General features: G+C 40.7%; 1 protein-coding gene across 2 annotated transcripts in view; it reads right to left on the reverse strand.

Annotated features, from left to right (window-relative positions):
• Positions 1-24,447, reverse strand: part of LOC116310268 (fibronectin type III domain-containing protein 5-like) — a 78,165-nt gene that overhangs the window by 16,023 nt on the left and 37,695 nt on the right. For both annotated transcript variants that reach the window (XM_039607436.1, XM_031727030.2), the window contains exon 2: positions 4,455-4,570. In XM_039607436.1, coding sequence (XP_039463370.1) covers positions 4,455-4,570 — 116 coding nt within the window. The remainder of the gene's footprint in view (positions 1-4,454; positions 4,571-24,447) is intronic.

Here is a 24,447-nt window from a genome sequence, read left to right on the forward strand (position 1 = left end):
ATTTTCAAATGAGAAAGTTTCCCAGATTGCGAACGTGCCTGCGGAGCACTGAAGGCTGAGGAAGAGTCAATAAATAGAAAGCTGGCAGGACGCTCGAGGCTCTCCAGATGTCTCGAGTGGAGAGTCAAAGTGGTGTTTGCTGCTCCTCTGGCAGCCCTGCAGGCGGCGAGTCAGCCAGGACGCTTTGATCGTCCTGCAGCACTAAAAGTCCGTCATATAAAAGTATATACTGAATCCACGGGGGTTAAAAGGGTCGTTAATCAGCACCAGTGACTCAGCTGTGATTGAGGCGTTACCATTTTGGAATAAAAACTCCAAATCCATCTAATTTTGAAAAGTGCTGCTGACGTAACTCAAGATACTTTCTAATTTTCAGGCTTTGTCAGTTTACCTCTTAGGCACATTTAATTCTGCAGTTTTAAGTAAGACACTAAACCAGGAAATAAAAACTAATGGACACTTGTCACAGCCATCTAAAGGTCTGTGCAAAAGTCTTGAGCCACCCCTTTTTCCTTTATATTTTTGTGCCACAAAGGTCGGCTCCAAAATAGATAACTGCCTTTAAAAAAGCTGGTCATCTTTTTAATATATATATTTTCTAACTGTAGTTAACATGGGAATACCCTCTCAGCTTTTTAAAAACGTAAAAGTAAAACAGATTTTTTCTAATTCTTAACAAGCAAAAGAGCGTTTTATACTGTTTGATGACAGAAGAAAGTAAAGCCTGCAGGTTTGAGGTGCCTGCTGAGAGTCAGTCTTTATATTTTCACGGTAGGTAAAATTAAACGTTCTACATTGACAGAGTCTCTGGTTTTAGTTGATTTCATAAGTGTTTTATAATCCCTGCATCAATTTACAGGATGGCAAAAATAGGATTTTTGAAGTATGCAGTCCGGTGAAAAACTAAGTAAACCCCATAATTCAGTAGTTTGTAGAACCACCTTGATCAGCGACAACTTGAAATAATACATTTTTGTGTTTCATATCAGTCTCTCACATCGTAGAGGACTTTGGGTCTGCTCTTCTGTCCAGCGGTGCTTTGCTTCATTGAAGTTTGAGGGCATTTATTTATGCACAGCTCTCTTTTGCCACACCACAGCATTTCAATCAGGTCGAGGTCTGCACTTAGAGTTGGTCATTACTTTGATCCACACTTTAACTGCCTGACAGTTGTCTCTAGAGTACTTTGGTATGCAGAGGAGTTCATGATCGACTCAATGACTGTAAGTTGCCCAAATCATTACGCCTCCACCTCTATGCTGACAGCGGGTATGAGGTTTTTGTGGTGATACGCGGTGATACGCCCAAATGTCTGCTTTTACAGAGGTGCTCACACTCACTAATGATCAGTTTATCAAGTGGATTTGATTATCAACAGCTGGCTGCTACAAACCCTCTTAAGTCCTAATCTGTTCTCTTGGAATTCTCTACATTTGACAATGGAAGTAAATATTTTCTTGTTTTTGCAGGGGGTTTCGAGCTTTCTTTTAATTTTGGCAGCCGTCTTATAGTTTGATTTGTCAGGGTTCAGCTTCAGATACTTTAAAAAGGAACAGAAGGCGCCTTTACTTCAGTAAAATGCGACCGTGAAGTCTGCAGGTGAGCACGAAGTTTGGGTGCATCGCTATTTTTAGGTCAGGAAAGAAGTCAGCGGCAGCCTAATGCATTTCAGAAGGAAAGTGGTGCAGATAAACAAGTCTCTTCTCTGATGTTGTCACAGTCTGACAATCTTCTTCTGGTACAAACATCACAACACAAGTTTAAAACGGGTGCTCTCTGCAGGTTTTATTTGATAAGCATTGCCCTTGCACTAATCATCAATTAACCCTGTGTGTTTAATATTTGAAGTCATAGAAACCAGGACTGCTGGGAGTCTCAGACACAGAAACTTAAACTGGGTTACTTCATGTGTTTGTGTGTGAGGTTGTGTAACGTGTGAATCTTGGCAGCCAGCACCGTGGGATTTGGAACAAGTTTAGATGAGTGAAGCAACTCTTTGTCTGGGCACATTCACTCGTCCTGCTTCTCCTTCACAAACAGAAGGCTCGGCATGTCACCGAAAGATACTGTGAATGAAATAATCCCACAAAGCAGCCACGTTTGAATCCTAATCAAGACTCAAGCCTGATGCGAGACCACTCTTGCAATAAGGAAAATAGAAATGGTAGAAAACATACTTGATTGACAGAGCAGCCTTTTATATAACAGAATTTTTTTGCCCTTTTGTAGCAGCTCACTCTGATCCAAGGCAACCTTTGATGACTAACAGTGGAAAATACGGGCTCGGTAGATAAAACCTGCAGCATGGATACCCGCTGCATCCACCTGCTACCATCACCTCCCCCATTAATATTTGAGTAAGGGTTTTTTACATAAGTGCTTTCTGAGGTTAAAGCAGGAGATGTTTTACATCCCGATCCTGTGTTTTCTTGAAAATGCCAAAAGGTTGATGGATTCTGACTCAGATGTGAGGTGACTTGGGAAAAAAAAAAAAAGAAAGAGTAAGAGTTGTTTGGCATCGACACCGCTGTGGATGTTTCTCCTGTGAGACGAGTCCTGGCCAAATAATTTCCACTAATGGAGACGACTCCCACTCAGAGCTCAGCTAATGTCTCATTCTCCTTTTGCCAAAACTGTAGGTGGTGAAGACTGATTAAAATGAGCCAAGCTGAGCTAGCAGCCGAGGTTTTTAAGAGATGTCAGACGGACAAAATGTTGTTATGTAACAGCAGAATTAATGTGAAACGTCTCTTACAGTGATGCAAACGTCTTGTACGTTAGGTGGCAGTTGTGTTCTTTAAAGGTGCTACGTGGAAGGACTGCAGCGTTTAATTAAATGAAATGTAACCAATTAATCGATTCATTCATGAAGGAAAAAGAAATACATTATGAACAATCATATTTTGTTCAACCACTCATTAATGCAAATATCTAATTAACCAGTCAGCTGGCAGAAACTCAATGTATTTACACAAGTGGACATGGTTAAGACGACCTAGTGAAGTCCAAACTGAGCATCAGAATGTGGAAGATTATGTTAATGTGCCGTGGTTGTTGATGATTTAAGTATTTCAGAAACTGCTGATCTGCTGTGATTTTCCTGCACAACCATTTCTAGTGTTTACTAGTGATCTGAAGAAGAGAAAATATTCAGTGAGCATCAGTTCACTGAGGGAAAATGCCTTTTTGATGTCAGAGGAAAATGACCAGTGTGCTTTGAGCTGATAGGAAGGCAACAGTAACTCAAATAACCACTCATAACAACCAAGGTATGCAGAAGAGCATCTGAACAGCAGCAGAAGACCACACCTGTGAGCTGAGAGCAGTCTGTATTTCTTCTTCCAGATGTTTGGGTCAGAAAGAGGACAAAATACACTATTGTTCTACTGTCAGCTGTCTGAAAGGCACACAGACAGCTTTCACTTTGTGTATGGAGTTTCCCTTGTTGACTCTAAAATTACACAGTGAAATCTGTATGAAGTACAGCTGAACACAGTATCTATAATACTAGACCCAGCAGTAATGAGTGAATTCATGGCTTTAACAAAGCATGTGCTACCAATGTGTCTGTCGCTTTCAGCTATTTGTTGGAGTCTTTTTTTCCTGAATTAATTAAATACCTGCAACTTCATATGAACATCTCCGAAGCCCATTTTTGCATTGACACACCGTTATGCATATGGCACAACAGCTGTGCTACTTAATTATTTATGATAAATTACCCCAAACACGGGCAGAGCATATGACTTTTGTTAACCTCACACAGGTGAGCTGACACACCAGTGCACAGCTGTGGATGTTTTACTTGTGAGCGATCTTTTCCCCCTCAAATCCACGGCAGGATCTTTCCTCCTGGGGGATATTTAAAGGTCGATTACTTCAGTTATCAGGTTTTTCTTGCTAATTGGATACTTGGAAAGTCCTTCTTTTGGTTGTACCTTATGTAATTAAGAGATTTGGTTTTTTATTATTACCTACGTCAACCAGTACCCATCCTTGACATTAATGAGCTCCTTAAGAATTAAAATGTTTATGAGCAAATTCCTCCGAGAGGTTTCCAAACTTTCCCACCCCTCATGACTCAAAGTGTCTTTGAGCCGAATGCTGACTGCCTGCCCGGCTAATGAATGACGCAGCATTTTAATAAATCCCAGAAGACAGCAGCAGGAGGACAAAAGAGAAAGAAGTGAGCCCTCGTGAGATCGAGATGAGCACGAGAAATACATAATTCATCTTTGAAAAGTTTTCCAGCCCTGAGCATGGCAGCGATCCAGCTTTTCTGGGCATTCAATTCATAATTTGGATCCCTGCAAAATTAATCTGCCTTCAGCTGAATGAGAGGGCACATCAGGTTGTATTTGACATTCAGTTTAAAAAGAAAAAAAAGCATGGTTCATTGGCCGTGCGTGCTCAGTGTATGTATGCAGCGATGATACGAGGCTGCTGTATTGTACCTGCTGTGAGATGGCGTATCCAATGACGGTGTCTCCCTGAGGGACGTTCCAGGTCACCATGGCCGAGTGTGCCCTCAGCTGGGTCACCGATACATTCACTGGGGCTGCTGGCACAGCTGTTAACACACACACACACACACACACACACACACACACACACACACACACACACACACACACACACACACACACATTTATATTGTTTGTTAGGGACGGTCAGTGAAGGCCAGGTAACACATGCAGTCTGCAGAGCATTTAAACTGAGATGATCACAAATATGTGGACACACCAACATTACTTGCAATTCATTTATAAACTATGGGCTCCGTTCTTTTTTAAGTATTTATTTATGCCTTTATTTGATCAGGATAAACAGAGCAAGTGGAATGAGAATGATCAAGAGCCTTAATCGAACCAAGGAGGACCTAAACCTTTGGTCCATGCAATATATATCAATCAGTTATAACATTATTACCTGCCTAAAATTGCATTTGTCCACCTGACTAATCGAGGCATGGACTCCTCTAGACCCCTTAAGGTCTGCTGTGCTATCTGGTACCAAGATATTAGCAACAGATCCTTTAAGTCCTGTAAAATGTGAAGTGAGCCCTTCAGGGGCCAGACTTGTGTGTCCACCACATCCCACAGATGCTTGATTGGAGTGGATAGTAGGGCTGGGCCATATCATACTGTTCACGGTAATACCGGTATAATGTTAGGCAATGATAAGAAAATGAAATATCGCGATAGAATATGGGTAAAACGCTCATGCGCAGTGCCTTTGTTTTCATACACACATGGTGGAAAAAGCATGGCGGAGACGGAGAATGAGAAGGGCGAAAGCGGATCGTTGAATGAAACAGATGAACCGGAATTGGTTTGTAAAAATGGCGCAGCTTCAGTGGTGTGGAGCTGGTTTGGCTTTCGTCCATCAGATACACACCAAAGCACATTTTTTGGTAGAGCATGCAAGCGGGCCGTCGTTATTACCGTTATTACCGAACCGATTTCATGTGGTACATGGCGCTCAAAAATCTGTCAAAAAATGTTTTAGTACGACTTTGCTAAGCTACAGTCTGAACTGTCTCTTACGCCTGATGGATTGTCAGAGCATTACAACTACCGTAGTCGGGAGCCTCGCGGAGTAATACGTACTGTGTTTCAACATAATATTATGGTATTGTGTGTATAACCTCTTTTTAAGTTTTGTGGATATTATACATGGTTATGCTGAGGATATGTCAGCCAGTTTCCACTGGAAATGCCTTTTGGTTAAACTGTCAGCAAGTAATTTGCATTTGCACTGTTAAATTTTTATATAGCTACATAAAAAAAACAGCTGCTTGTTTAAGTGAAAATACATTGATGGGGTTTTTTTGCACTAATAAAGTTGTGGAGTTGTAAAGTATTTTGTCTCGTGTCAGTTATATCGTCAGTTATATCGTTATTGCAAATTTTCAGATATATATCGTGATAAATATTACTGGCCATATTGCCCTGCCCTAGTGCATAGTGCATCCTGGTATCAGGTGTTCCCCAGGTAAATGACTCACATGCACCTGGCCATCCACATGATGTAAAAGAAAATGTGATTCATCAGATTAGGCCACCTTCCTCGGTGGTCTAGTCCAGGGGTGGGCAATCTCAGTCCACGAGGGCCGGTGTCCCTGCAGGTTTTAGATGTGTCCTCGAACCAACACAGTTGATTTAAATGGCTAAATTAACTCCTCAACATGTCCTGAAGTTCTCCAGAGGCCTGGTAACGAACTAATCATGTGATTCAGGTGTGTTGACCCAAGGTGAGATCTAAAACCTGCAGGGACACCGGCCCTCGTGGACTGAGATTGCCCACTCCTGGTCTAGTCTGATGCTCACATGCCCACTGTTGGTGCTTTTTGTGCAAGGGTCTGCATGGGCATCGTGAGTGATCTGCAGCTATGCCGCCACATACACAACAAACTGTGATGCTCTGTGTATTCTGTCAGAACCAGCATTAATGTTTTCAGCAGTTTAAGCTACGGTGGCTCGTCTGTTGGATTGGACCACTCGGGCCAGCCTTTGTTCTCCACAAGCATCAGTGAGCTTTGGCCACCCATGACTCTGTCGGTGGTTCACCGCTGTTCCTCCTTTGGATCGCTTGTGATAGATACTGACCACTGCAGACCAGGAACACCCCACAAGAGCTACAGTTTTGGAGATGTTTTGACTCACTCGTCTAAGTCATCCTCAACTTCGCTTAGATTCTTACACTTGTCCATTTCCCTGCTTCTAACAAGTCAACTGTTTTTCACTTCACCTGTCTGTGGTCATAACGTTGTGCCTTTTCGGTGTAGAAACATCCAGCTGCACCAGATGTTTTGTCATTTGCTTCCAATTACTTACAGGGGCATTAGCGAAGGCTGATGCTGATTTTCGATTTAAAATCTTTCCCATAGTAAAACTCAGCTAAAAGTTTAAAGTCAAATATTAATATCTCTGCATCTGCGAAGTGTTCTAAAAGCTTTCAAGTCTTTATCTCTGTCAGGAAAATCAATCCATTAAAGATGGATTCACTCATATGAATAATGTACTCCAGCCCCTTGGCCTTTCATAAAGACCGTTCTCCCATTTATTCATAAAGAAATACAATTTAAAAATGGCTTATGACCTAGAACACATGCTGTGCATTTGCAGAATTATAAGTGAAACTGTACTCAACTGTAAAATAGCATTATTAGGATAATAATTTAATGTACTCTGCCAAAAGTACAAAAGTATTCGTCGCTGTTTGATCGGGTCCACACCTGAGTGTCAGGACTTGCTCCAGTGGATCAAACAACAGATTTGAGAAGTCCATGGATCTATTCCAGCCCATATTTCGTCTTTCATAGAAATTCTAGCAATTATTTGCAGTCCCTTCATTTTAAAGAGGCCATATGCTAACTGGGAGGTAACTGGATATCTGTTTAAAATGACATGGATGGATAATTTGTAAAGGACAACCACAGGAACACGCTGACAGCTGCACAGGGTGTGTCTATATATAACCAAAAGTTATGTCCAACACCAGTCCCTTCATGGATGTTGAAAGATGAAACTATTTTGTTACAACTGACAAAAGTTTTTGATGTCAACAGAAACAAACATTCATCCGTTTAACCCTCGTTTCACTCTGGTGTGTGAAAGCCCATCAAAACTTAACCCTGTCATGCATGAATTATGACAACCTCAATCAGGATTTTTTTCTTAAGTATTTTTATTCATCTTTAGGCATAAAAAAAAAAAGATTTTTGAACTTCATTTTTTTAAACATGTACTTTTCAAATAGTTTTTTTACATGTTCACTTAGTCAGTCCTCTGGCTGACCAGTGGGTGGCAGGGTATGGAGTGACACATCAGTGTCCAATGTAGTGGTTTATGTGCAAGTATACCATCAACACTGACACGAATACAAGAAAGCAGCCTTTGAATAGCTGTCCACTGTAATGACCACTATGCGTGAAAGGGTTAATGCAGATATTTGGTCATAAAGCACAAAACCAAACACAACATATTAGCACACACACCTCATACCAGCCGTCAGCACGGTGGTAGAGGGGTCATGAGGACATCTGTCAGACAGCTAAAGCTTGTGTCACGGGTTGCCAGGGCAAGCCGTGTGAGAGTGATTTAGGACCCAGGAAGCGGCAGCTCTGGTGCAAGTGAGTTTAATAAACAAAAGTAGATACAAACAGAACTGGCGAGGGTGAACATGAAACTAAGAAAACCTAAACTGGGCAAAACTAACAAAACTAACCAGAAATGAAGATGCAGGGAGGCACAGGAAAATACACGGGAAGACGGACGGAGAGAAGCAGACGAACCAGCAACGAGGACGAGGTAACACACACACACACACACACACACACACACACACACACACACACACACACACACACACACACACACACACACACACACACACACACACACACACCAGGAATCAAGGGATGGGAAACAGGAGGGGAACACACCTGGACGACATCCCAGCTGACGAGGCAGGGGAAACGTAAACAGAACACACTGACATCAGACAGAGACCTTCAAAGTAAAACAGGAAACACACCGACTGAACACAGACTGGGGGACGCCGAAATAGGAACATGAAACGTGAAACAGAAGAGTACAAAAACCCAAGATAACCAAAACCACAGAATAATCATAAACTTAACATAAACACAGAGTCACAGACTCCGGACTATGACAGCTTGGCTTAAACTGGGTCATGAAACAAGACAACAATTCCAAGTACAGCAACACATCTACAACAGAATGATTAAAAAGGAAACATCAAGGTACTGCAGTAGACCAGTCAAAGTCCAGACCTCAACCTGACTGAAATGCTTTGGCAGGACCGCAAGAAAGCTGTGCATAAATGAAAGCCTGCAAATCTCAATGAACTGAAGCAATGCTGTAAAGAAGACTGGGCCAAAAGTCTTTCACAATGATGTGAGAGAATGATAAAGTCATGCAGAAAACAATTACTTTGAGTTACTGCTGATAAAAGTGGTTTACAAACTACTGAATCATGGGGTGTAATTAGTTTTCCACATGACTGCAGAGAGACCTGCAAAAGCGTTCTTTGTTATGGCTCTCTATATATCACAAGTTATTCCTGCTTTTCTGGCCGATTTATAATCTCGAGCTTGTTTTATATCTTGTCAATAGCAGGAAAGGACTATAGTGCCTATAAGGTAATTTAGGTAAGGCTGTAATTTGTTATCAGCCTTATGAAACAAATCATAAGATCGTGTTAGACTTTGATAATGATCAGAGTGTGATTTTAGGTGTTGGAGGGCCACTGCAGAAGTCTTTAGTTTGAGAAGAAGTCAGGCACAGGAAGGAATTACCAAACTTTAGATGTTCTCGCAGGTTGTATAACCTTTGGACAGAGTCAGAATAACAGTTTCCACCTGAGGGTGTGCTGTGCTATGCTACAAAACTGTTGGATCCAGCTTCATATATTATCATGACAGTGCTACCTGTCACCTGTCTCTCAAACTAGTCGTCTAACTCTCAGCAAGAAAATAATTACAGTGTTTTGTATTTCTTGTTTTGTATTTTGAGTTTGAATGATGAAGAAATCAAAGAAAAGTAAGAAAAACCAAAAGTCTTTCTAACTGATTAACCTGAACCTTGGAAACATGAGATAATATTTCCTTTAAAATCTTATGTTAGACAGGTCTTTTAAGATGTTGTTAAAAATGTTTTTATCCCCCAAATGACTTTCTCCTAAACCAAACTGAGTAGCTTTCTTCCTAAAACTAACCAGACAGAGGCTGAAAGACATTCTTTATCGTTTGCTTCCATCAGTGTCCTTTAGTACGACCGCTCCTCCCGCACTCTGATTCAGATTGAAGTGCCAACTAAATGGCTGAAATGTAAATGTATGTTCACACCCACGCACATACTGTACTTACAGGCGTGAATGATTCTCTGGGGGCCGGTTAAAACTGATGGGAAATCTGAAGCACTCACAAATGAAGTGTGTGATTTCTTTTCTCTTTTTTGTATTTTAATGTTACTAAATCATCAGGAAACATCATGACCTTCACTGAGAGTGAGACAGGGAGAAAGTAGACTATAAATGGGAGTTTAAAAAGGGATATTTGCTTTTAATGGAGAAAACAGAAATGGAAAACAGGGGAAATGAACATTTATGGGTACAGTAACAGAAAGTGGATGATTAAAGGACTAAGCTTTAACAGAAAATGGAAACTAAAAAGCAAACAAACCACAATTTGTTTGCATTTATTTAGTTAAATCTACGAAGAAAGTCAAAGAAAACAGTTTGACAGACAAAGTAACATTTTTCCCATCATTCCCTAAAAGCTATTAGCTGAAGATTTGTCTAAACCTGACAAGTGAAGGACAAAAGAAGATGTGTCAGGCCTAAAAAAACTATCTACAGCAGATGAACATTTTCTGAAAGTCACTCTCTTAAGAAACAGGAAAAAAACCAGCAAAGACCTGAAACAGGCCTAAGAGACGCATCTGAACCTTCAGCTGATTCAGCTACTGTTCACTGAAGCCTCATCAGAAATGGTCTCAGTGGAAGAACTGGACTGAAAATCAGTGGCAACTGTTGGAGTGATGAGTCACTAGTCACTAATAGTATGTATGGAGGAGGTCAGGTCAGAAGTACAACAGTGAGTGTCTACAGCCATCTGTAAAATACAGTGGAGGCTTTGTCATGGTTTGGGTCTGCATTACAGCCAGTGGTGTTGGAGATCTTGTCCAAATTGATTAATTATAAACAAAGAAAAGTATCATCAGATATTAATCCACCATGAAGTACCATCTGGAACTGCACCTGATTGGCACCTGCATCATTTTTCAGCATGACAATGATCCCAAGCACACTGCCAAAGCAGTAAAATCATACCTGGATAGAAAAACTAACAGTTGAACTCTATCAGTCATGGATCGGCCTCCCCAGAGCCCGGACCTCAACATTATTGAAGCAGTGTGGGATCATGTGGACAGAGAACAGAACAAAAGGCAGAAACATCCAAAGAAGAGCTTTGAATGTTCTTCAAGAAGCCTGGAGAACTATTCCTGAAGACTACTTAAAGACATGACAAGAAAGCTGCCTAAGAGAGTTCAGACTGTGCTGAAGAATAAAGGTGGTCACACCAAATGTTGACTTTCAAGCTTGATAGAATTGTACAAACTTAGATTTTGCTTTATATACTGTATATAAATGTAATTTGCACGTTCCTATACATTGCTGAACCTATTCCACATTTTCCTAGGAAAACACAAAGAAGTGACGGGTGACTTGGGACTTTCCACAATACTTCAGACTAAAAAACAGGCAAAACGTGTTAAAAAGACAGAAAACAAGATGAAAGGAGCTTCAAAAAAGTGAAAAAAGAGAATACATAACACAACACCACAGAAAGCTGAAAAAGTGAAATTTACAGTCAGAAAACTTCCAGGAAAAAAATGAAAGTAAAAACAAGAAGAATTCTAAATAAGTCAGAGAAAGAAAGTTTGAAAACGAGAGACACAAAGACAAACCCTGGAACAATGAAAGGAAAAGACAGATGAGCAGCCATCCCTACTTTCATCTTACTGATGATAAAACATCTAATGGACTCAATAACTACTTCAAAAGCCATCGATGAGTCTAGTCTGCCCACTCCAGCTCCTCCTCCTTTACTGCGGGACAGGAATAGCACCCCACATTTCTCTCGTTAGTTTTCTCATCCTCAGAAAGCAATTAATGAGCACCCACTGGTAGAGTGTGTGTCCTTGTGTGTTGGTGTGTGTTTGTAGTATGGAAAAGACACAAATACACGATGATGAGGGAAAAGGAATCAGCGCAGCAGCCAATTAGGACATCAAGGCTAAAAAAAAGGACATTAAAATGCTGTGATTTTGCATTACACAGCACTAACTTGCATTCCTTTCTGAAAAATGATGCAGCATATTGTTATGCTTCAGCTTAAACTGCATTTTATTCAAGAGCAGCAAACTCTTATTTCATGGCGGAGGAAAAAATTATGGTTTTCAATCATTTTTATGCAAAACTGAGTCAAACTAAAGACTAAATCCTTGACTCTTACTTTCTGCAAACCAGCATTTATTTGTTTCTGCAGTACTCAAAAAACAAAACTTATAGATTAAGGTGTGTGAAATGGTGTCTTAAGTAGCATTATACTACCATGGTCAGGATGCTGTGACTTCTGTGCTACTGTTTCAAACTAAATCTGAACAAACCTCTACTCTGGACATCAAATATTTTTTGCAGAAAAACTAATTAAAAAGTGAGGTCTGCATTTCTTTTGATGTTGTTCTGGGGTCTTTTGTGACCTCTTGGATGAGTTATTGAGTCGCTCTTGGAGATATTTTTGTCAGCCAGCCACTCCTGGGAAGGTTCACCACCTTTCCATCTGTGGATAATGGTTCTCACTGTGGTTCACTGAGTCCCACAGCTTTGGAAATGGCTTTTCCAGACTAAAAGATCTCAGTGACTTTGTTTCTCATTTGTTCCTGAAACTCCTTGGATCGTGCAATGATGTCTGGCTTTTGAGGATCTTTTGGTCTACTCCACTTTGTCAAACAGGTCCTATTTACATGATTTCTTGGTTTGAGAATAGGTGTGGCAGTAATCAGGCCTGAGTGTGGCTAGAGAAATTGAACTCAGCTTTCCAAAGATGTGATATACCACAATTAGTTTATGTTATAACGGGGCCATCTGAATGTTGCAAAGGAAATTGAGACTCATCAGACCAGGCAACTTTTTTTTTTCCACTCTTCTGTTGTCTAATTTTAGGTAACCTGTAGACTCAGTTTTCTGTTTTTAGCTGACAGAAGTGCCATCCAGTGTGGGCTTCTGCTGTTGTAGGCCATCTGCTTCAAAGACCAACTAGTCACTTAAATCACCTTTCCTCCCCTTTCTGATACTCAGTTTGAACTTCAGTGGGTCGTCTTGTTAGTGTCCACATGCCTAAATGCATCAAGTTGTTGCCATGTGATTGGGCGATTAGATGTTTGTGTTAATGAGCAATTGAACTTGTGTACCAGAGTGTACAGTTCATCATAGAGTGTGCAGCAGCATGCTGTCATTTTAGAATGACACTAACCAGCAGTTCACACTCTCTGCAGTGATTCAGCTTTAGCTTAGTGAACATAACGCTGCCTTTTATTAATTATTTTTGGAGTCTTTCATTTCCTTTGAGGATGGCTTAGCCTTAGTTACATTACTACTACATCATCAGACAAGCGTCTGAACATGTAGCTTCATGCGGAATCAATTTAATCACCGGAGATCCATATTTGTGCATGCTTTCTGTTAAACTACATTAACTATGAATCATATATGTTGTTTATACTGGTATCCAACTGTCCTCTGAGCAGTCTTCTTCTCTCTGCCATCATTGCTCTCAGGGGAGAAGGTGGTGGGGGGGCAATTTTTGCTGCTTAGAGGAGGCAAAACTATTTAATGAGGGCTGCAGTTTTCTCCATACAAAGGTCATGTTTTGAAACATCCTCTTTATTTAATTCATTATGTTTTTCTGCAAATGACATTTTAGGCACATTCTGTATGATGCTGGGCTAAAAAATAACATCATATTTGAGATAACTGGATATTTCTCTCATGAACAGGTTTCCATACTGGGTAATAATTACCCGACTTATCTTCTGTTGCCAACTTTTTGTGCTTGTCCTCGTGATAAACAATCAACGCCAGTAACTTAAAACCTGGTGGAGGCGTTACTTCAAGTGTTGCAGCTGTCGAAGGGTGGATGTGGAGCCTTCTCATAGATTAAATTTGACCATATCAGGTTGGTCAGTTACCCGATTTTGTTCAGGAAATCTACCAAAGTCCCCGCCATTGATGGACAGTGATGAAGTTTTCCTGATTTTGCAGCTTCACACCAGCGCAATTGATTTGGACTAAAGCACTAAAAACACGATTCAAGTGGAGACTGTGAGCTTTAATTAAGGTTCTTAACAAAAGTATTGCATCGATAGCGTGAGAAAGTAATGGGACAGTTGACTGATGTGATTAAAAAGCTGGCGATCACCCACTTTAGTTCTCTACAGCCTCACAGCGCTGGTCTCTAGCCTGATTACGCAATCCTCATGTCAGTGCCACCTTGTCTGGAGGAACGACAACCAAAACAGAAATGCCAGCACTGCCTTTGTTTTGTTGTAAGACAACTACAAAGAACACAGCTCATTCCCAGGCTGGCGGAGGAGCCGAGCACGACAAGAACTCTCCAAACCGAAAGCATCTGGCTTGGCTCTGTGGACTGTGACCATGAATGTCAAGCTCTATCTCAGGCTAACAATCTAACCACAGCTCATTATGCAACCCAGCTTTCCCACACTCCCTGCAGGACACCCAGGCCTGCCTGCCAAGACCGCTTCAGAGTGGTTAAAGGGAAAAATCCACAAACTGTCTGTAGCATGACGCAAAACGATCATCAATCTGCGATAAGGCAGAATCCTGCTCCTTCTGTCTCCCTTGTCTGCTTCCATTTGTGACTTCTTACATTTCCCTGGTTGCCCTTTGACAGCTGACAAGGAAGGATTATAAATCTGTTGCATCCATCATGTGTAGGTGGAGTGAATGAAAGCATGGCAAGAAGCACAAGTAGGTGGGAGTCTTTTTTTTCAGTTGAGAAAAAGCAGCATTTTACTCAAACTGTCCTGTGGCTGCACTGAATTCTGGTCTATTTCCTGATGCTGTGGGCGTTAGAGTTGGCCAGTGTGCTCATTTTCTGACAAATTCCTCCCTCTATGATTACTGAAGACCGTGGATGCAGAAAAAAGCTCTTGCACTTTACAGCTGAGGACCTGAAAAAACAGATGTTTTTCAATTTCTCTTGCTTTAAAAAAACCCCCCAAAACATTTAGGTGAATATCCAAAGATTACAGTTACATGTGACCATGTGAGTTGTAGATATTTTTCTCTCAATGAGCCACAGCAGCCTGTGGTATTCTTCAGATGAGATGCAAATTTTAAAGCAACAACAGCAATGAGAACATGCTGTAGGAGATGAAAAAAACACATCCACATCCACTGAAAATGTTTTAACTTGGGCAAAAATATATGTGGTTGTACAGGAGCTCTATGAAACTAGAGCAAAACAGGAAAGCAATTGAGAGAAAAATCCTTGTGAGTTTCTTGTGAGATCACTGACAGGTTCAGGATGGGATACGCACTACCAAAACTAGACCCCCATGGAAGATTTCCCAATCTGGACCGATCTGTTTTTGTATTTAAGTAATTCACGTCTAAAGTTGGGTACAGTAGTAGGTTTAATCTTAGGGTCCGGCCTTTATCCAGCAACACAGCTATCCATGTCAGTTTGGCGATTCCCACCTTGAAAAAGGTGCAGGGCTTTTTTCCACCACAAAGTTATCCTACCATCAGAGCATCCTGTCAGGCTCTGTGGACTGTGACCATGAATGTCAAGCTAACAAGCTAACCACAGCTCATTATGCAAGCCAGCCTTCCTCCGCTCCCTGCAGGATATATAAAGACCTGCCTGCCTAGACTGCTTCAGAGTCATTAAAGGAAAAGTCCAACAATTCTCCATCAGTGTGACTTGGAGCTGCTTATTTCACATGGAGGCACCTTACTCTATAAGTCATTTCAAGGCCAGTTAGAACTCAAACCCATCACAGACTTCTGAGCATAACTGTTTCCAGATCAAATTTTGTGTAGCAAGACGTTAATGATGAAAACCCTCATCATAAGCATTCGACATCTTAAAGTTAACTTGAACATTAGACAGTAAAGTCTCCAATTGGTGACTTTTATGAACACTTCATGCTTTCATCACTTATATTTCAAGGTTAGGTCTGGCTTTCAGTCAGTTTTCTAGTTCATCCCAATGGTTTTATGAAGGGTTGAGGTCAGGACACTGAAGGCCACTCAAGTTCTTGTGCGTCAAGCTTCTTCTGGAGCTAATTTTCAGGGATTTCCTTATTATCTACATACATTTGTCCACAAACCTTTGCCCACATGGAGCATCTGGACATGATGCCAGATGAGGACTTTAAATAGACAGTATTTAGGCATTTAAAAAACAAACACATGTACACGTAATGAAAATATGCGGTGAAAGCGCATCCTCCTCCTCCTCACACCCTCCCTGTCTCTGCCAGTGACAGCCAAGATCCCCCCCGAACTCCCATCGCGCTACGGTTGCTAAATCCCAACCGCTTTCATCTGCCAGCGCTGCAATGGAGTGCTCACGCACTGAATAGACTTCTGCAATTACATTATACACAGCAGAAGAGAGGAGATGAGAGGGGAGGCTCGGATGGAGTCAGGAAGACAGAGGAAAAGAGATAGAGATGAAAGAGAGGTGGATGAAAGACGACAGGAATATGACAGAGCAAGGAATGAATGAGTCAGGAGGGGGAAAAAAGAGATGGGAGAGCGAGAAGAAAGAGCAATTATCCTGGGCAGATATCAAGAGATGGGGACAGCGGGGTTTTCAATCTTTGGGTTTGGAGAGAAAAGACAGACGAAGGGCAAAGTGAGATGGATGGACGGAGGGGGGGAGAAAGATCAATGTGCAGGGAAAAAAAATGGAGAGAGGGTGGAGGGACAACGAGGGTGGGGAAGTAGTATGTGGATATTGATTAAATGATGAAATACAGCAGTGATCAGATGGATGTTAGAGCACACACACACACACACACACACACACACACACACACACAGTTCCTACATGCCCTTGTTTGTCCTTCATGTTTGAGTCAGGTTTGTCTGATTACATATTTATGACCATTCATTTTTAACTTCTGGAATATTTCAGGACACATCTGGCTGCTTTTAAAGTCTGTGTTTCAAATGAGCCTAACTTGAGATTTTCATTTGTTTTCTAAGATTATACATACACAACAGGCAATAAAATAAACTGACTTAATAAAAAAAACATGTCAATAGCACTCGACTCTTTTTAATCAAAAACGCCCCCAAAGCAGAAAAGAGCTAAAACAGCGGTTGATTAAGGGCTTAACTAAGTTTAAATCTAGCTTAGTCAAGCTTTATTTATTTTTACTGATCATTTAGAATAAATAAACTATTGCTGTAATTACAATTATGTATGCACAATTATGTATTTAGAATTTTTAAGTTTCTTGTCAAGGAAAAGGCGACTCTCCCATTTATCTATAAATTATAAAAGGTATGATTCAACTGGAGCCTATCCCAGCTGTCAGCCTACCCCGCCTCTCGCCCTATGACAGCTGGGATAGGCTCCAGCGCCCCCCGCGACCCTGAAAAGGATAAGCGGAAGCGAATGGATGGATGGATGGATGGATGATTCAACTGAGCCAATCATCCAACCAACCAACCAACCAACCATCCAACTAACCAACCAACCAACCGACCATCTATACAACAAACCATCCATCCCTCTCCAGCTTATCTGTGGTTGGGTTGGTAACTATAGGTAATCAGAGACTAGTGATGCGCAATGAGCAGTCACTTCCTGTATGGACACCTCTTTAGCCTCTAGCCAATAGCCAATTTTGGAGGGCTTCCAATTAATCCAGGGTATCCGGTAAATGGATAACAAACAACAGACAATGTCTATTCAAATCTGATTCCTCAGATTCTCTACACTGTTCACTCTTTACATCAGGGGTGTCCAACTCCTGGCCTCAAGGACCGGTGTCATGCAGGTTTTAGATGTGTCCTTCATCAAAAACAGCTTATTTAAACGGCTAAATGACCTCCTCAACATGTCTTGAAGTTCTCCACAGGCCTGGGAATGAACTAATCATTTGATTCAGGTGTGTTGACCCAGGGTGATCTAAAACCTGCAGGACACCGGCCCTTGAGGCCTGGAGTTCCCCACCCCTGCTTTAGATAGATTTATAAAAGGGTCTCTTTTGTCCTCTACAATACTTTTGTCAACACGTACCAAAACCTGCTTAAACATGAACAGTCAGGCTGCAGGTGGATTACAGGTGTGAACGAGGAGGTTGAGAATTAATTTAGAGCCAATCAACCTCACCCGGATGTGGAAAACCAGGGCTAACCATCTTGGAGTCAGTGGAGTTATTATTTTGTTTTGTTTTTGGTTTTTTGATAATGTATATTAATAGAAGTGCCACCGCTTAGAATATGCTATGTAAAAAGGGTGGGTGGAATAAGCTAACTCTTTAGTCTACAGCTTCATGATCAGTATTTTGGGTTCTTCCTGTTTAATTCAATTCTTTGCTGCCATTTGTTTATGTTTTATTGGTATTTTTTGATTGTTCTTGTCATATCAAACTGTAGTATTGAGCAAAATAAGTCGAAAAAAAACTCTGGTTTTGGAGTCAACATTTTAAAATAAGTTTTTGTTGCAAAGGAGAAAATGCACAACTTTTTTTCCCTCTACTGATTTTCAAAAAAGTAAAAAAGAAACGCATGTTTGATGCTGCCAGTTATCAGCAAGAAAATGCAGCCTGTTCTCAATCCCAGGGTTTCAGATACCTTCTTTTGTCAAAGCATGTCTGGCATCTGCTTTTGCACACAGTGTCCTTCTGAGCCTGCAGCAGCATGTTTGACCTGCTAAAGGTTGAAGGTAACTAGTTTTTGTGGCACATTCCTTCAAAAGCCGCCCTGGAATTAATAAATGCCAAAAAACGTTATTGCATTTCTCCAAAGCAGACCTCAGAATGCAGAATAATCACCCCTTTTTCAGGTCTTGGAGTTTCTCTCACAGTCTCTCACAGCTCTGCTTCTGCTCAGTTTTGGAAACAGTAATCCTAATCCGGGTTTTAACAGGAAAATAAAATGATAATTTAACAGAGATGTGAAGTTCGGCCTGGATGTGCTCACTCTGGAGAATTTCCCTCATCTTCCCGTCCTTATTTGAAGTTCAGAAAAAAAACACCCACGCTGTGGTTTGATCTCTCCACACGGTGCTCTATCTGTGTGTTGTACTATGAAATGGACGAAAGCCAAATCTACTAAACGTGCATTTTATCGTCGGCCTCCGACCTCGTGTTTCTCTGCAGGACCACAAGATGAAAACAAAAACAAGTCCGGAGAAGGCAGCTCGTCCTGGAGTACAGTACTCTGTGATGTGTGACTCGAGTCGGACGTTCAGCTGTAAATCACGGCGAAGAAACAGTTTGACGATTGACTCAGACAGCCTAATCTCACTAATGGCTCCCTACCACTCTCTGAGATGGATGGATGTCCGTGGATGTGCACGATCTAATATAGTAACATCCTCTCCATACTGATTAAATATACAGTATGAGTGCATTATGAGACATTGTTCCCCTCACTCCTCTTACATAAGAGCGAGACAGAATGAAAGTTGTTGTTGCTTCACTTTGTGGTCGTTATGTCTTCTGTCCCTGGCTACCTTTGAGGTCATTTCATGCTGCACTAACTTTCTTTGGTGTCTCTTTGCAACTGTTTGTGTTGATTTCCATAAAAGTCTTTATTCACCACTCATTTCTTTATGTTTTGCTGAGAAAACAGGAAGTTAGGATTTATTGAAACATGTACAAACATATAAGGCAAAAAACAAAACAAAACAGAGTTTGTACAATTTTAACGAGCTGAGAGTCAATATTTGGTGTGACCACCTTTATTCTTCAGCACAGTCTGAACTCTCTCAGGCAGCTTTCTCGTCATTTCTTTAAGTAGTCTTCAGGAATAGTTCTCCAGGCTTCTTGAAGGACATTCAAAGCTCTTCTTTGGATGTTTCTGCCTTTTGTTCTGTTCTCTGTCAACATGATCCCACACTGCTTCAATAATGTTGAGGTCCGGGCTCTGGGGAGGCCGATCCATGACTGATTATTGACAGTGTGTTTTTCTATCCAGGCATGCTTTTACTGCATTGTCATGGTGAAAAATCTTGCTTTTGTTCATCAGATACTTATCAGATGGTATTACAAAGTGGATCCAAATCTGATGGTGCTTTTCTGTGTTCATAATTCATCAATCAATCAGAGTGGAAAAGTAGCCAATGTCCAAAGAAACACATTGAAAAACCTCCAGAAAGTCTTGAGAACTATTGGTCCAGAGACAGAAAGTCCGGCCCCTTGGAAGCAAAATATAAAGAAATGAGGACTGGCTCAAGACTTTTGCACAACATTGTATGTGTTCCTTTCTGTTCATTTTCAAACTATTTTTTGTCATTTTGTGTCAATTTTCATCCATCCGTGACTCTCTCTGGTCACTCTGTGACTTTGTTGTTCTGGATGTCTTCATCGTGCTTGTGATGATTTTGTGTTCCCGCAACTTCATTTTCTCCTTCTCTGTGAACCTTTTGCAAATCTTTTCAGTCCTTTTGTGTCATTTTTCCATCATTTTGCCTCAATTTCTTACTATTTGTTGTCATTCTTTGCCACTACTCATTTTTTAGAATGCTTTCCATTCTTGTAATAATTTTGCATGATTTTTCATTTGTTTTGTTTTTTTACAACTGTCTGTTTTTCTGCTTTGTGCATTTTCTTAAAAAGTTTTTTGTGATTATTTTCTGTTTCTTTTCCATATTTTTTGTGCTTTCTGTGTCTCGTTATGATGAATTTAGGGTCATTTTTGTGTTGCTTTTCAATATATTTGTTACAAGGACACTTCATTTTTTTGTTGTTTTTTCATTTGTTTAGTGAATCTGGAGACACTCAGCTTTTGCGGTTATTTTAAATTTTCTATTTACACTGTGCATTTGCGTTGTTTTCCATTACTTTTGTGCCTCTTTGTACACATTTTGTGCTCTCCATTATATTCTTGCATTACTTTCCTGTTTAGTGTAACTTTTATATTGTCGCCTTTGGGGAAATTTTCAAATAGTGATTTTTTTGTTACTATTTGTGTAAATGTCATTCACTGGATGTCTGGATGTGACCAGGTGCTCTACTCTTGTGATAGTTTTTGTGATCATTTTGTTTCTCTATCTACGTGGCAGAGCTATGCTTGTTGCTTTCCATACATTTTGTGTTTCTTCGTGATTATGAAAGATTAATTGAACCCTAGTGGCTGGCACTAAGAGCCCTCCTTACCCCTGGGCGTGTGCCCTGCAGGCCCTATTAGGAATCCTTTCATGAGAATGGCGATTTACGTTTGCTGGCATAGCAACTGTAAACTGTAAAGGGGTGGACATGGTTGGCAACGATTCTTAGTAATATCCCCCACACCATAACACCACCACCACCGCCTTGTATTAATCTTGTTTATACCAAATTCTGACCCTACCATCTGACTGTTGCAGCAGAAACAAAGACTCATCAGACCAAGCAACATTTTTCTAGTGTTACATTGTCTAATTCTGGTAATCCTGTGTGAATTTTAGCCTTCTATGTCTTCTGCTGCACTTGAGATGCTCTTCTGCATACCTTGGTTGTAAAAAGTTGGTATTTGAGTTACTGTTACCTTGTTATCAGCTCAGTTCTCCCTGAACCTCTGACATCTGACGAGTCACTTTCACCCAGAGAACTGTCACTCGCTCCAGCCATGTGATTGGCTGATTCGATATTTGCGTCAATAAGCAGTTAAATAAGTGTACCTAACAAAGTGGGCAGCGATATGGCACAAGATAATAAATTTCTGTTCCATTTTGATTGAATCTACCAAAAGTTGCCAATTGTTTTCTGATTAATGGCCACACTCATCATATAACAGCACTTTTGAACTGGACCCAAGTGTCAGCAATTAGATGAGAATTTTAATTTGCCTTCAGGACGGTCAAGTTGGTCATGTCCCACAAGAACACTTCAAAGTGCTCAATCATGGAGCTGCAGTGATGTCATTTAAATCATCAGGTTGCCATGGAAAGATAAGGACAATCAGCACTGAGCTGAGGCAGTTATGTGAGGCTGAGCTGAGTATAAAGAGAGGCTTCGCTGCTGGAATAAAACAGCACTTTACCCTGCTCCTTTTAAAATAAATACCTCCTGTGTCTGCAGTTGGTGCATTTTTATGATCCCCCTACGAGCTCCATGCTCAGCTTTCTGCTTTGTTCTCCTTTCTGAAGACCCGTGTAGGACAGCTTTCGTCTCACTCCCGAGGTTTTCATCAAGGAGCGGTGAGATGCAACAGAGAGAAACACAACTGCAAATGGGAATTTATTCTTGGCTTTGACAGCATACAGACTAAAAATATTGTCGTTTTAGGTCCAGTTACTTGGCTAGACTTTTTAGCCATATCCCACGTAAGCTGGCAAGATCTTTGCCACGCGATAAAGAAAGCTCAAATATATCGACTCCTTTACAGAGCACACACACTGGCCTTTTAACTATAAGTTTATAATGAAGGTCAGAGCTGTTGGTGATGTCACAGTGGACTGCATTATATTAAAAAGTGTGGCTAATACTCTCCTTCCTCTGTTAGAAACCCTAGCTTGTAATCACTGTAGAGTACAGATGCAATAACAAACTCATATTGAAGTAGTGCCAATCAGAACTAGACACTGAGTGCATGCCAAATAAAGCAACAAAGTGGCCTCTGCTGAATTCTCTGCTGGTACAAAGACTAAAATGTCCCCCAAAGCTATTCAAAATATCAGCTGAGCATGTGCATGTGCAGCTTAAGCAAAGGACACAAACCTGCACGTTTTTAAATTTTAATTTTTGGAAAAATGTAAGTAGACTGACCTTGCACATCGCCCACATTTACTCTTAATATCCAAATTAGTTTAGACTAAACACTCCTTGACCTGTAACTGTTTTCTCAGTTTCCTTAATAAATAAGACTTGGGATAATATATTCTAATTTTATTCTGTCATTCTAGATGTGGGATATTATTTCAAGGTTGACAACTTAAGCAAAAATTGGTTAAAATGAAAAGACGACTGATTCAGCGATGCGTATTTCTTGCCTCAGAGGTTTTCAGAAACACATTTTGCTGGAGCATCTTCTTTATTCGTAAGAGGAAAATTAGCTCCAATGTTTGTTGAAATCTGGGACCTCACAGTCAACATAAGCTATTCCTCTGCATGGTTATACAACCATGTAGGAGAAGGAGAGCACAGTGTAGTATTGGAAGTCAAGCATCCGTTGCAGTGATGCAAATATGCCCCTATGGCCAAGCATATCGTTATTTTGTCAGAACCACAGGCATCCAGGTTCATGCATGAAGTGTCCTTTCGAGTGTGCACCCAGACAGACAGGGTTGTGGCATCGAGCAAAAGGATCTGGCACTCCCAACTCATCATTTGCCAACATTCCTAAACCTAACCGAGTCAGGTTTTAGTGCCTAATGCTAACTACTGAAAGCAAAAGTTAAAGGTGACTGAAAAAACAAAACAAATAAGCACGTGAAGAACAAAATAAGCCAAAATGAAAACACACGATGCACTGTCTCCTAGCTGACAAACCTGCAGCCTCCTAAGGCAGACTCGGTAGGTCTCTAAAATAAGACCTTTATCTCTTTTTGTCAGAGCAGCAACACCAGATTCCTGAAATCAGGAGATGCAGCTGATAAATCAGCATTTCAGACCAGAATCATACAAAGCAAAAAGAAATGGTCATGCTCAAATGAAGACTTGTCACACGTTAAATGACTTGTCAGGCACAAGTCGTGAGCCGAGCAGTGTGTGGCTTCAGAGCCAGATGCTCAGTTCGAGGCTTCATAACAGGACTTCACTAACTGTCGGGAGATGTAGCAGTGACTACGTCCATCTTCAATCTGTGGTGAGAATGAGAACATGACGGCACCACCACAACAAAATATTAACTGTGGGTAATGTAACTCATTCCACATAATCCCCTGTAGTGTCCAACCTTCATAGGAAAGTTAAAAATCCGATACATTAGCTGATAGTTATTTATGAGTTCTTACTAACATGTCGTAACACTAATATGATATAATTGTTTTACTGACACAAAAAGTGGTTGATTATGTGTTTATGCCGGAAACTGCTCGGGTTGGCAGCTGGTTGTCGTTTGTGGTCTTCCAAACATGCGTTGTGCGAAACTATTCAACATCATTTGCTTTTTAGATTTCAATTTATCGGCTAATACTGATATATCAGCAAATAGCTAATATGAGGCCGTCCTGGCAGAGCTAATCCCCGGGATGCATTTTTTAATTTTTACTTTCAAACAAAGATATAAATTGGATCAAAAATGACTGATCATGCCTGTTGAGCAAAGATTTTAGATTTGCATATGTTGGAATTTTAATTTTCTGATTCAGGTTGGTCCCTAGTTTAACACCCAGTGAGCAAATTCCATTTGTTTCAGTATTAAAATCTTTTTTATTTGACTGAAGACTCTTCAGCCAGTTAACATTGCTTATAATCCTGCTCAGAGTCTGGGATAAGTTAACATCCACCTCTTTTTATGGACTTTGTGTGTATATAAGGTATGCAAAACAAGATACTTATAAAACAAGAACATACATAATCATAAAGGACAAAGCAGCTCATTTATTATAGTCCCCCGTGTGCGGGTAATGCATTGTTAAGAATGTAACTCACACTGAACACAGATTGTTCTGCCAGCCAAAGCCTTTTGTTGAAAAAGCACAATTTTCAATCTCATAAAACATAG

This window comes from Oreochromis aureus, linkage group 23 (assembly GCF_013358895.1).
Source record: "Oreochromis aureus strain Israel breed Guangdong linkage group 23, ZZ_aureus, whole genome shotgun sequence".
Lineage (NCBI taxonomy): Eukaryota > Metazoa > Chordata > Actinopteri > Cichliformes > Cichlidae > Oreochromis > Oreochromis aureus.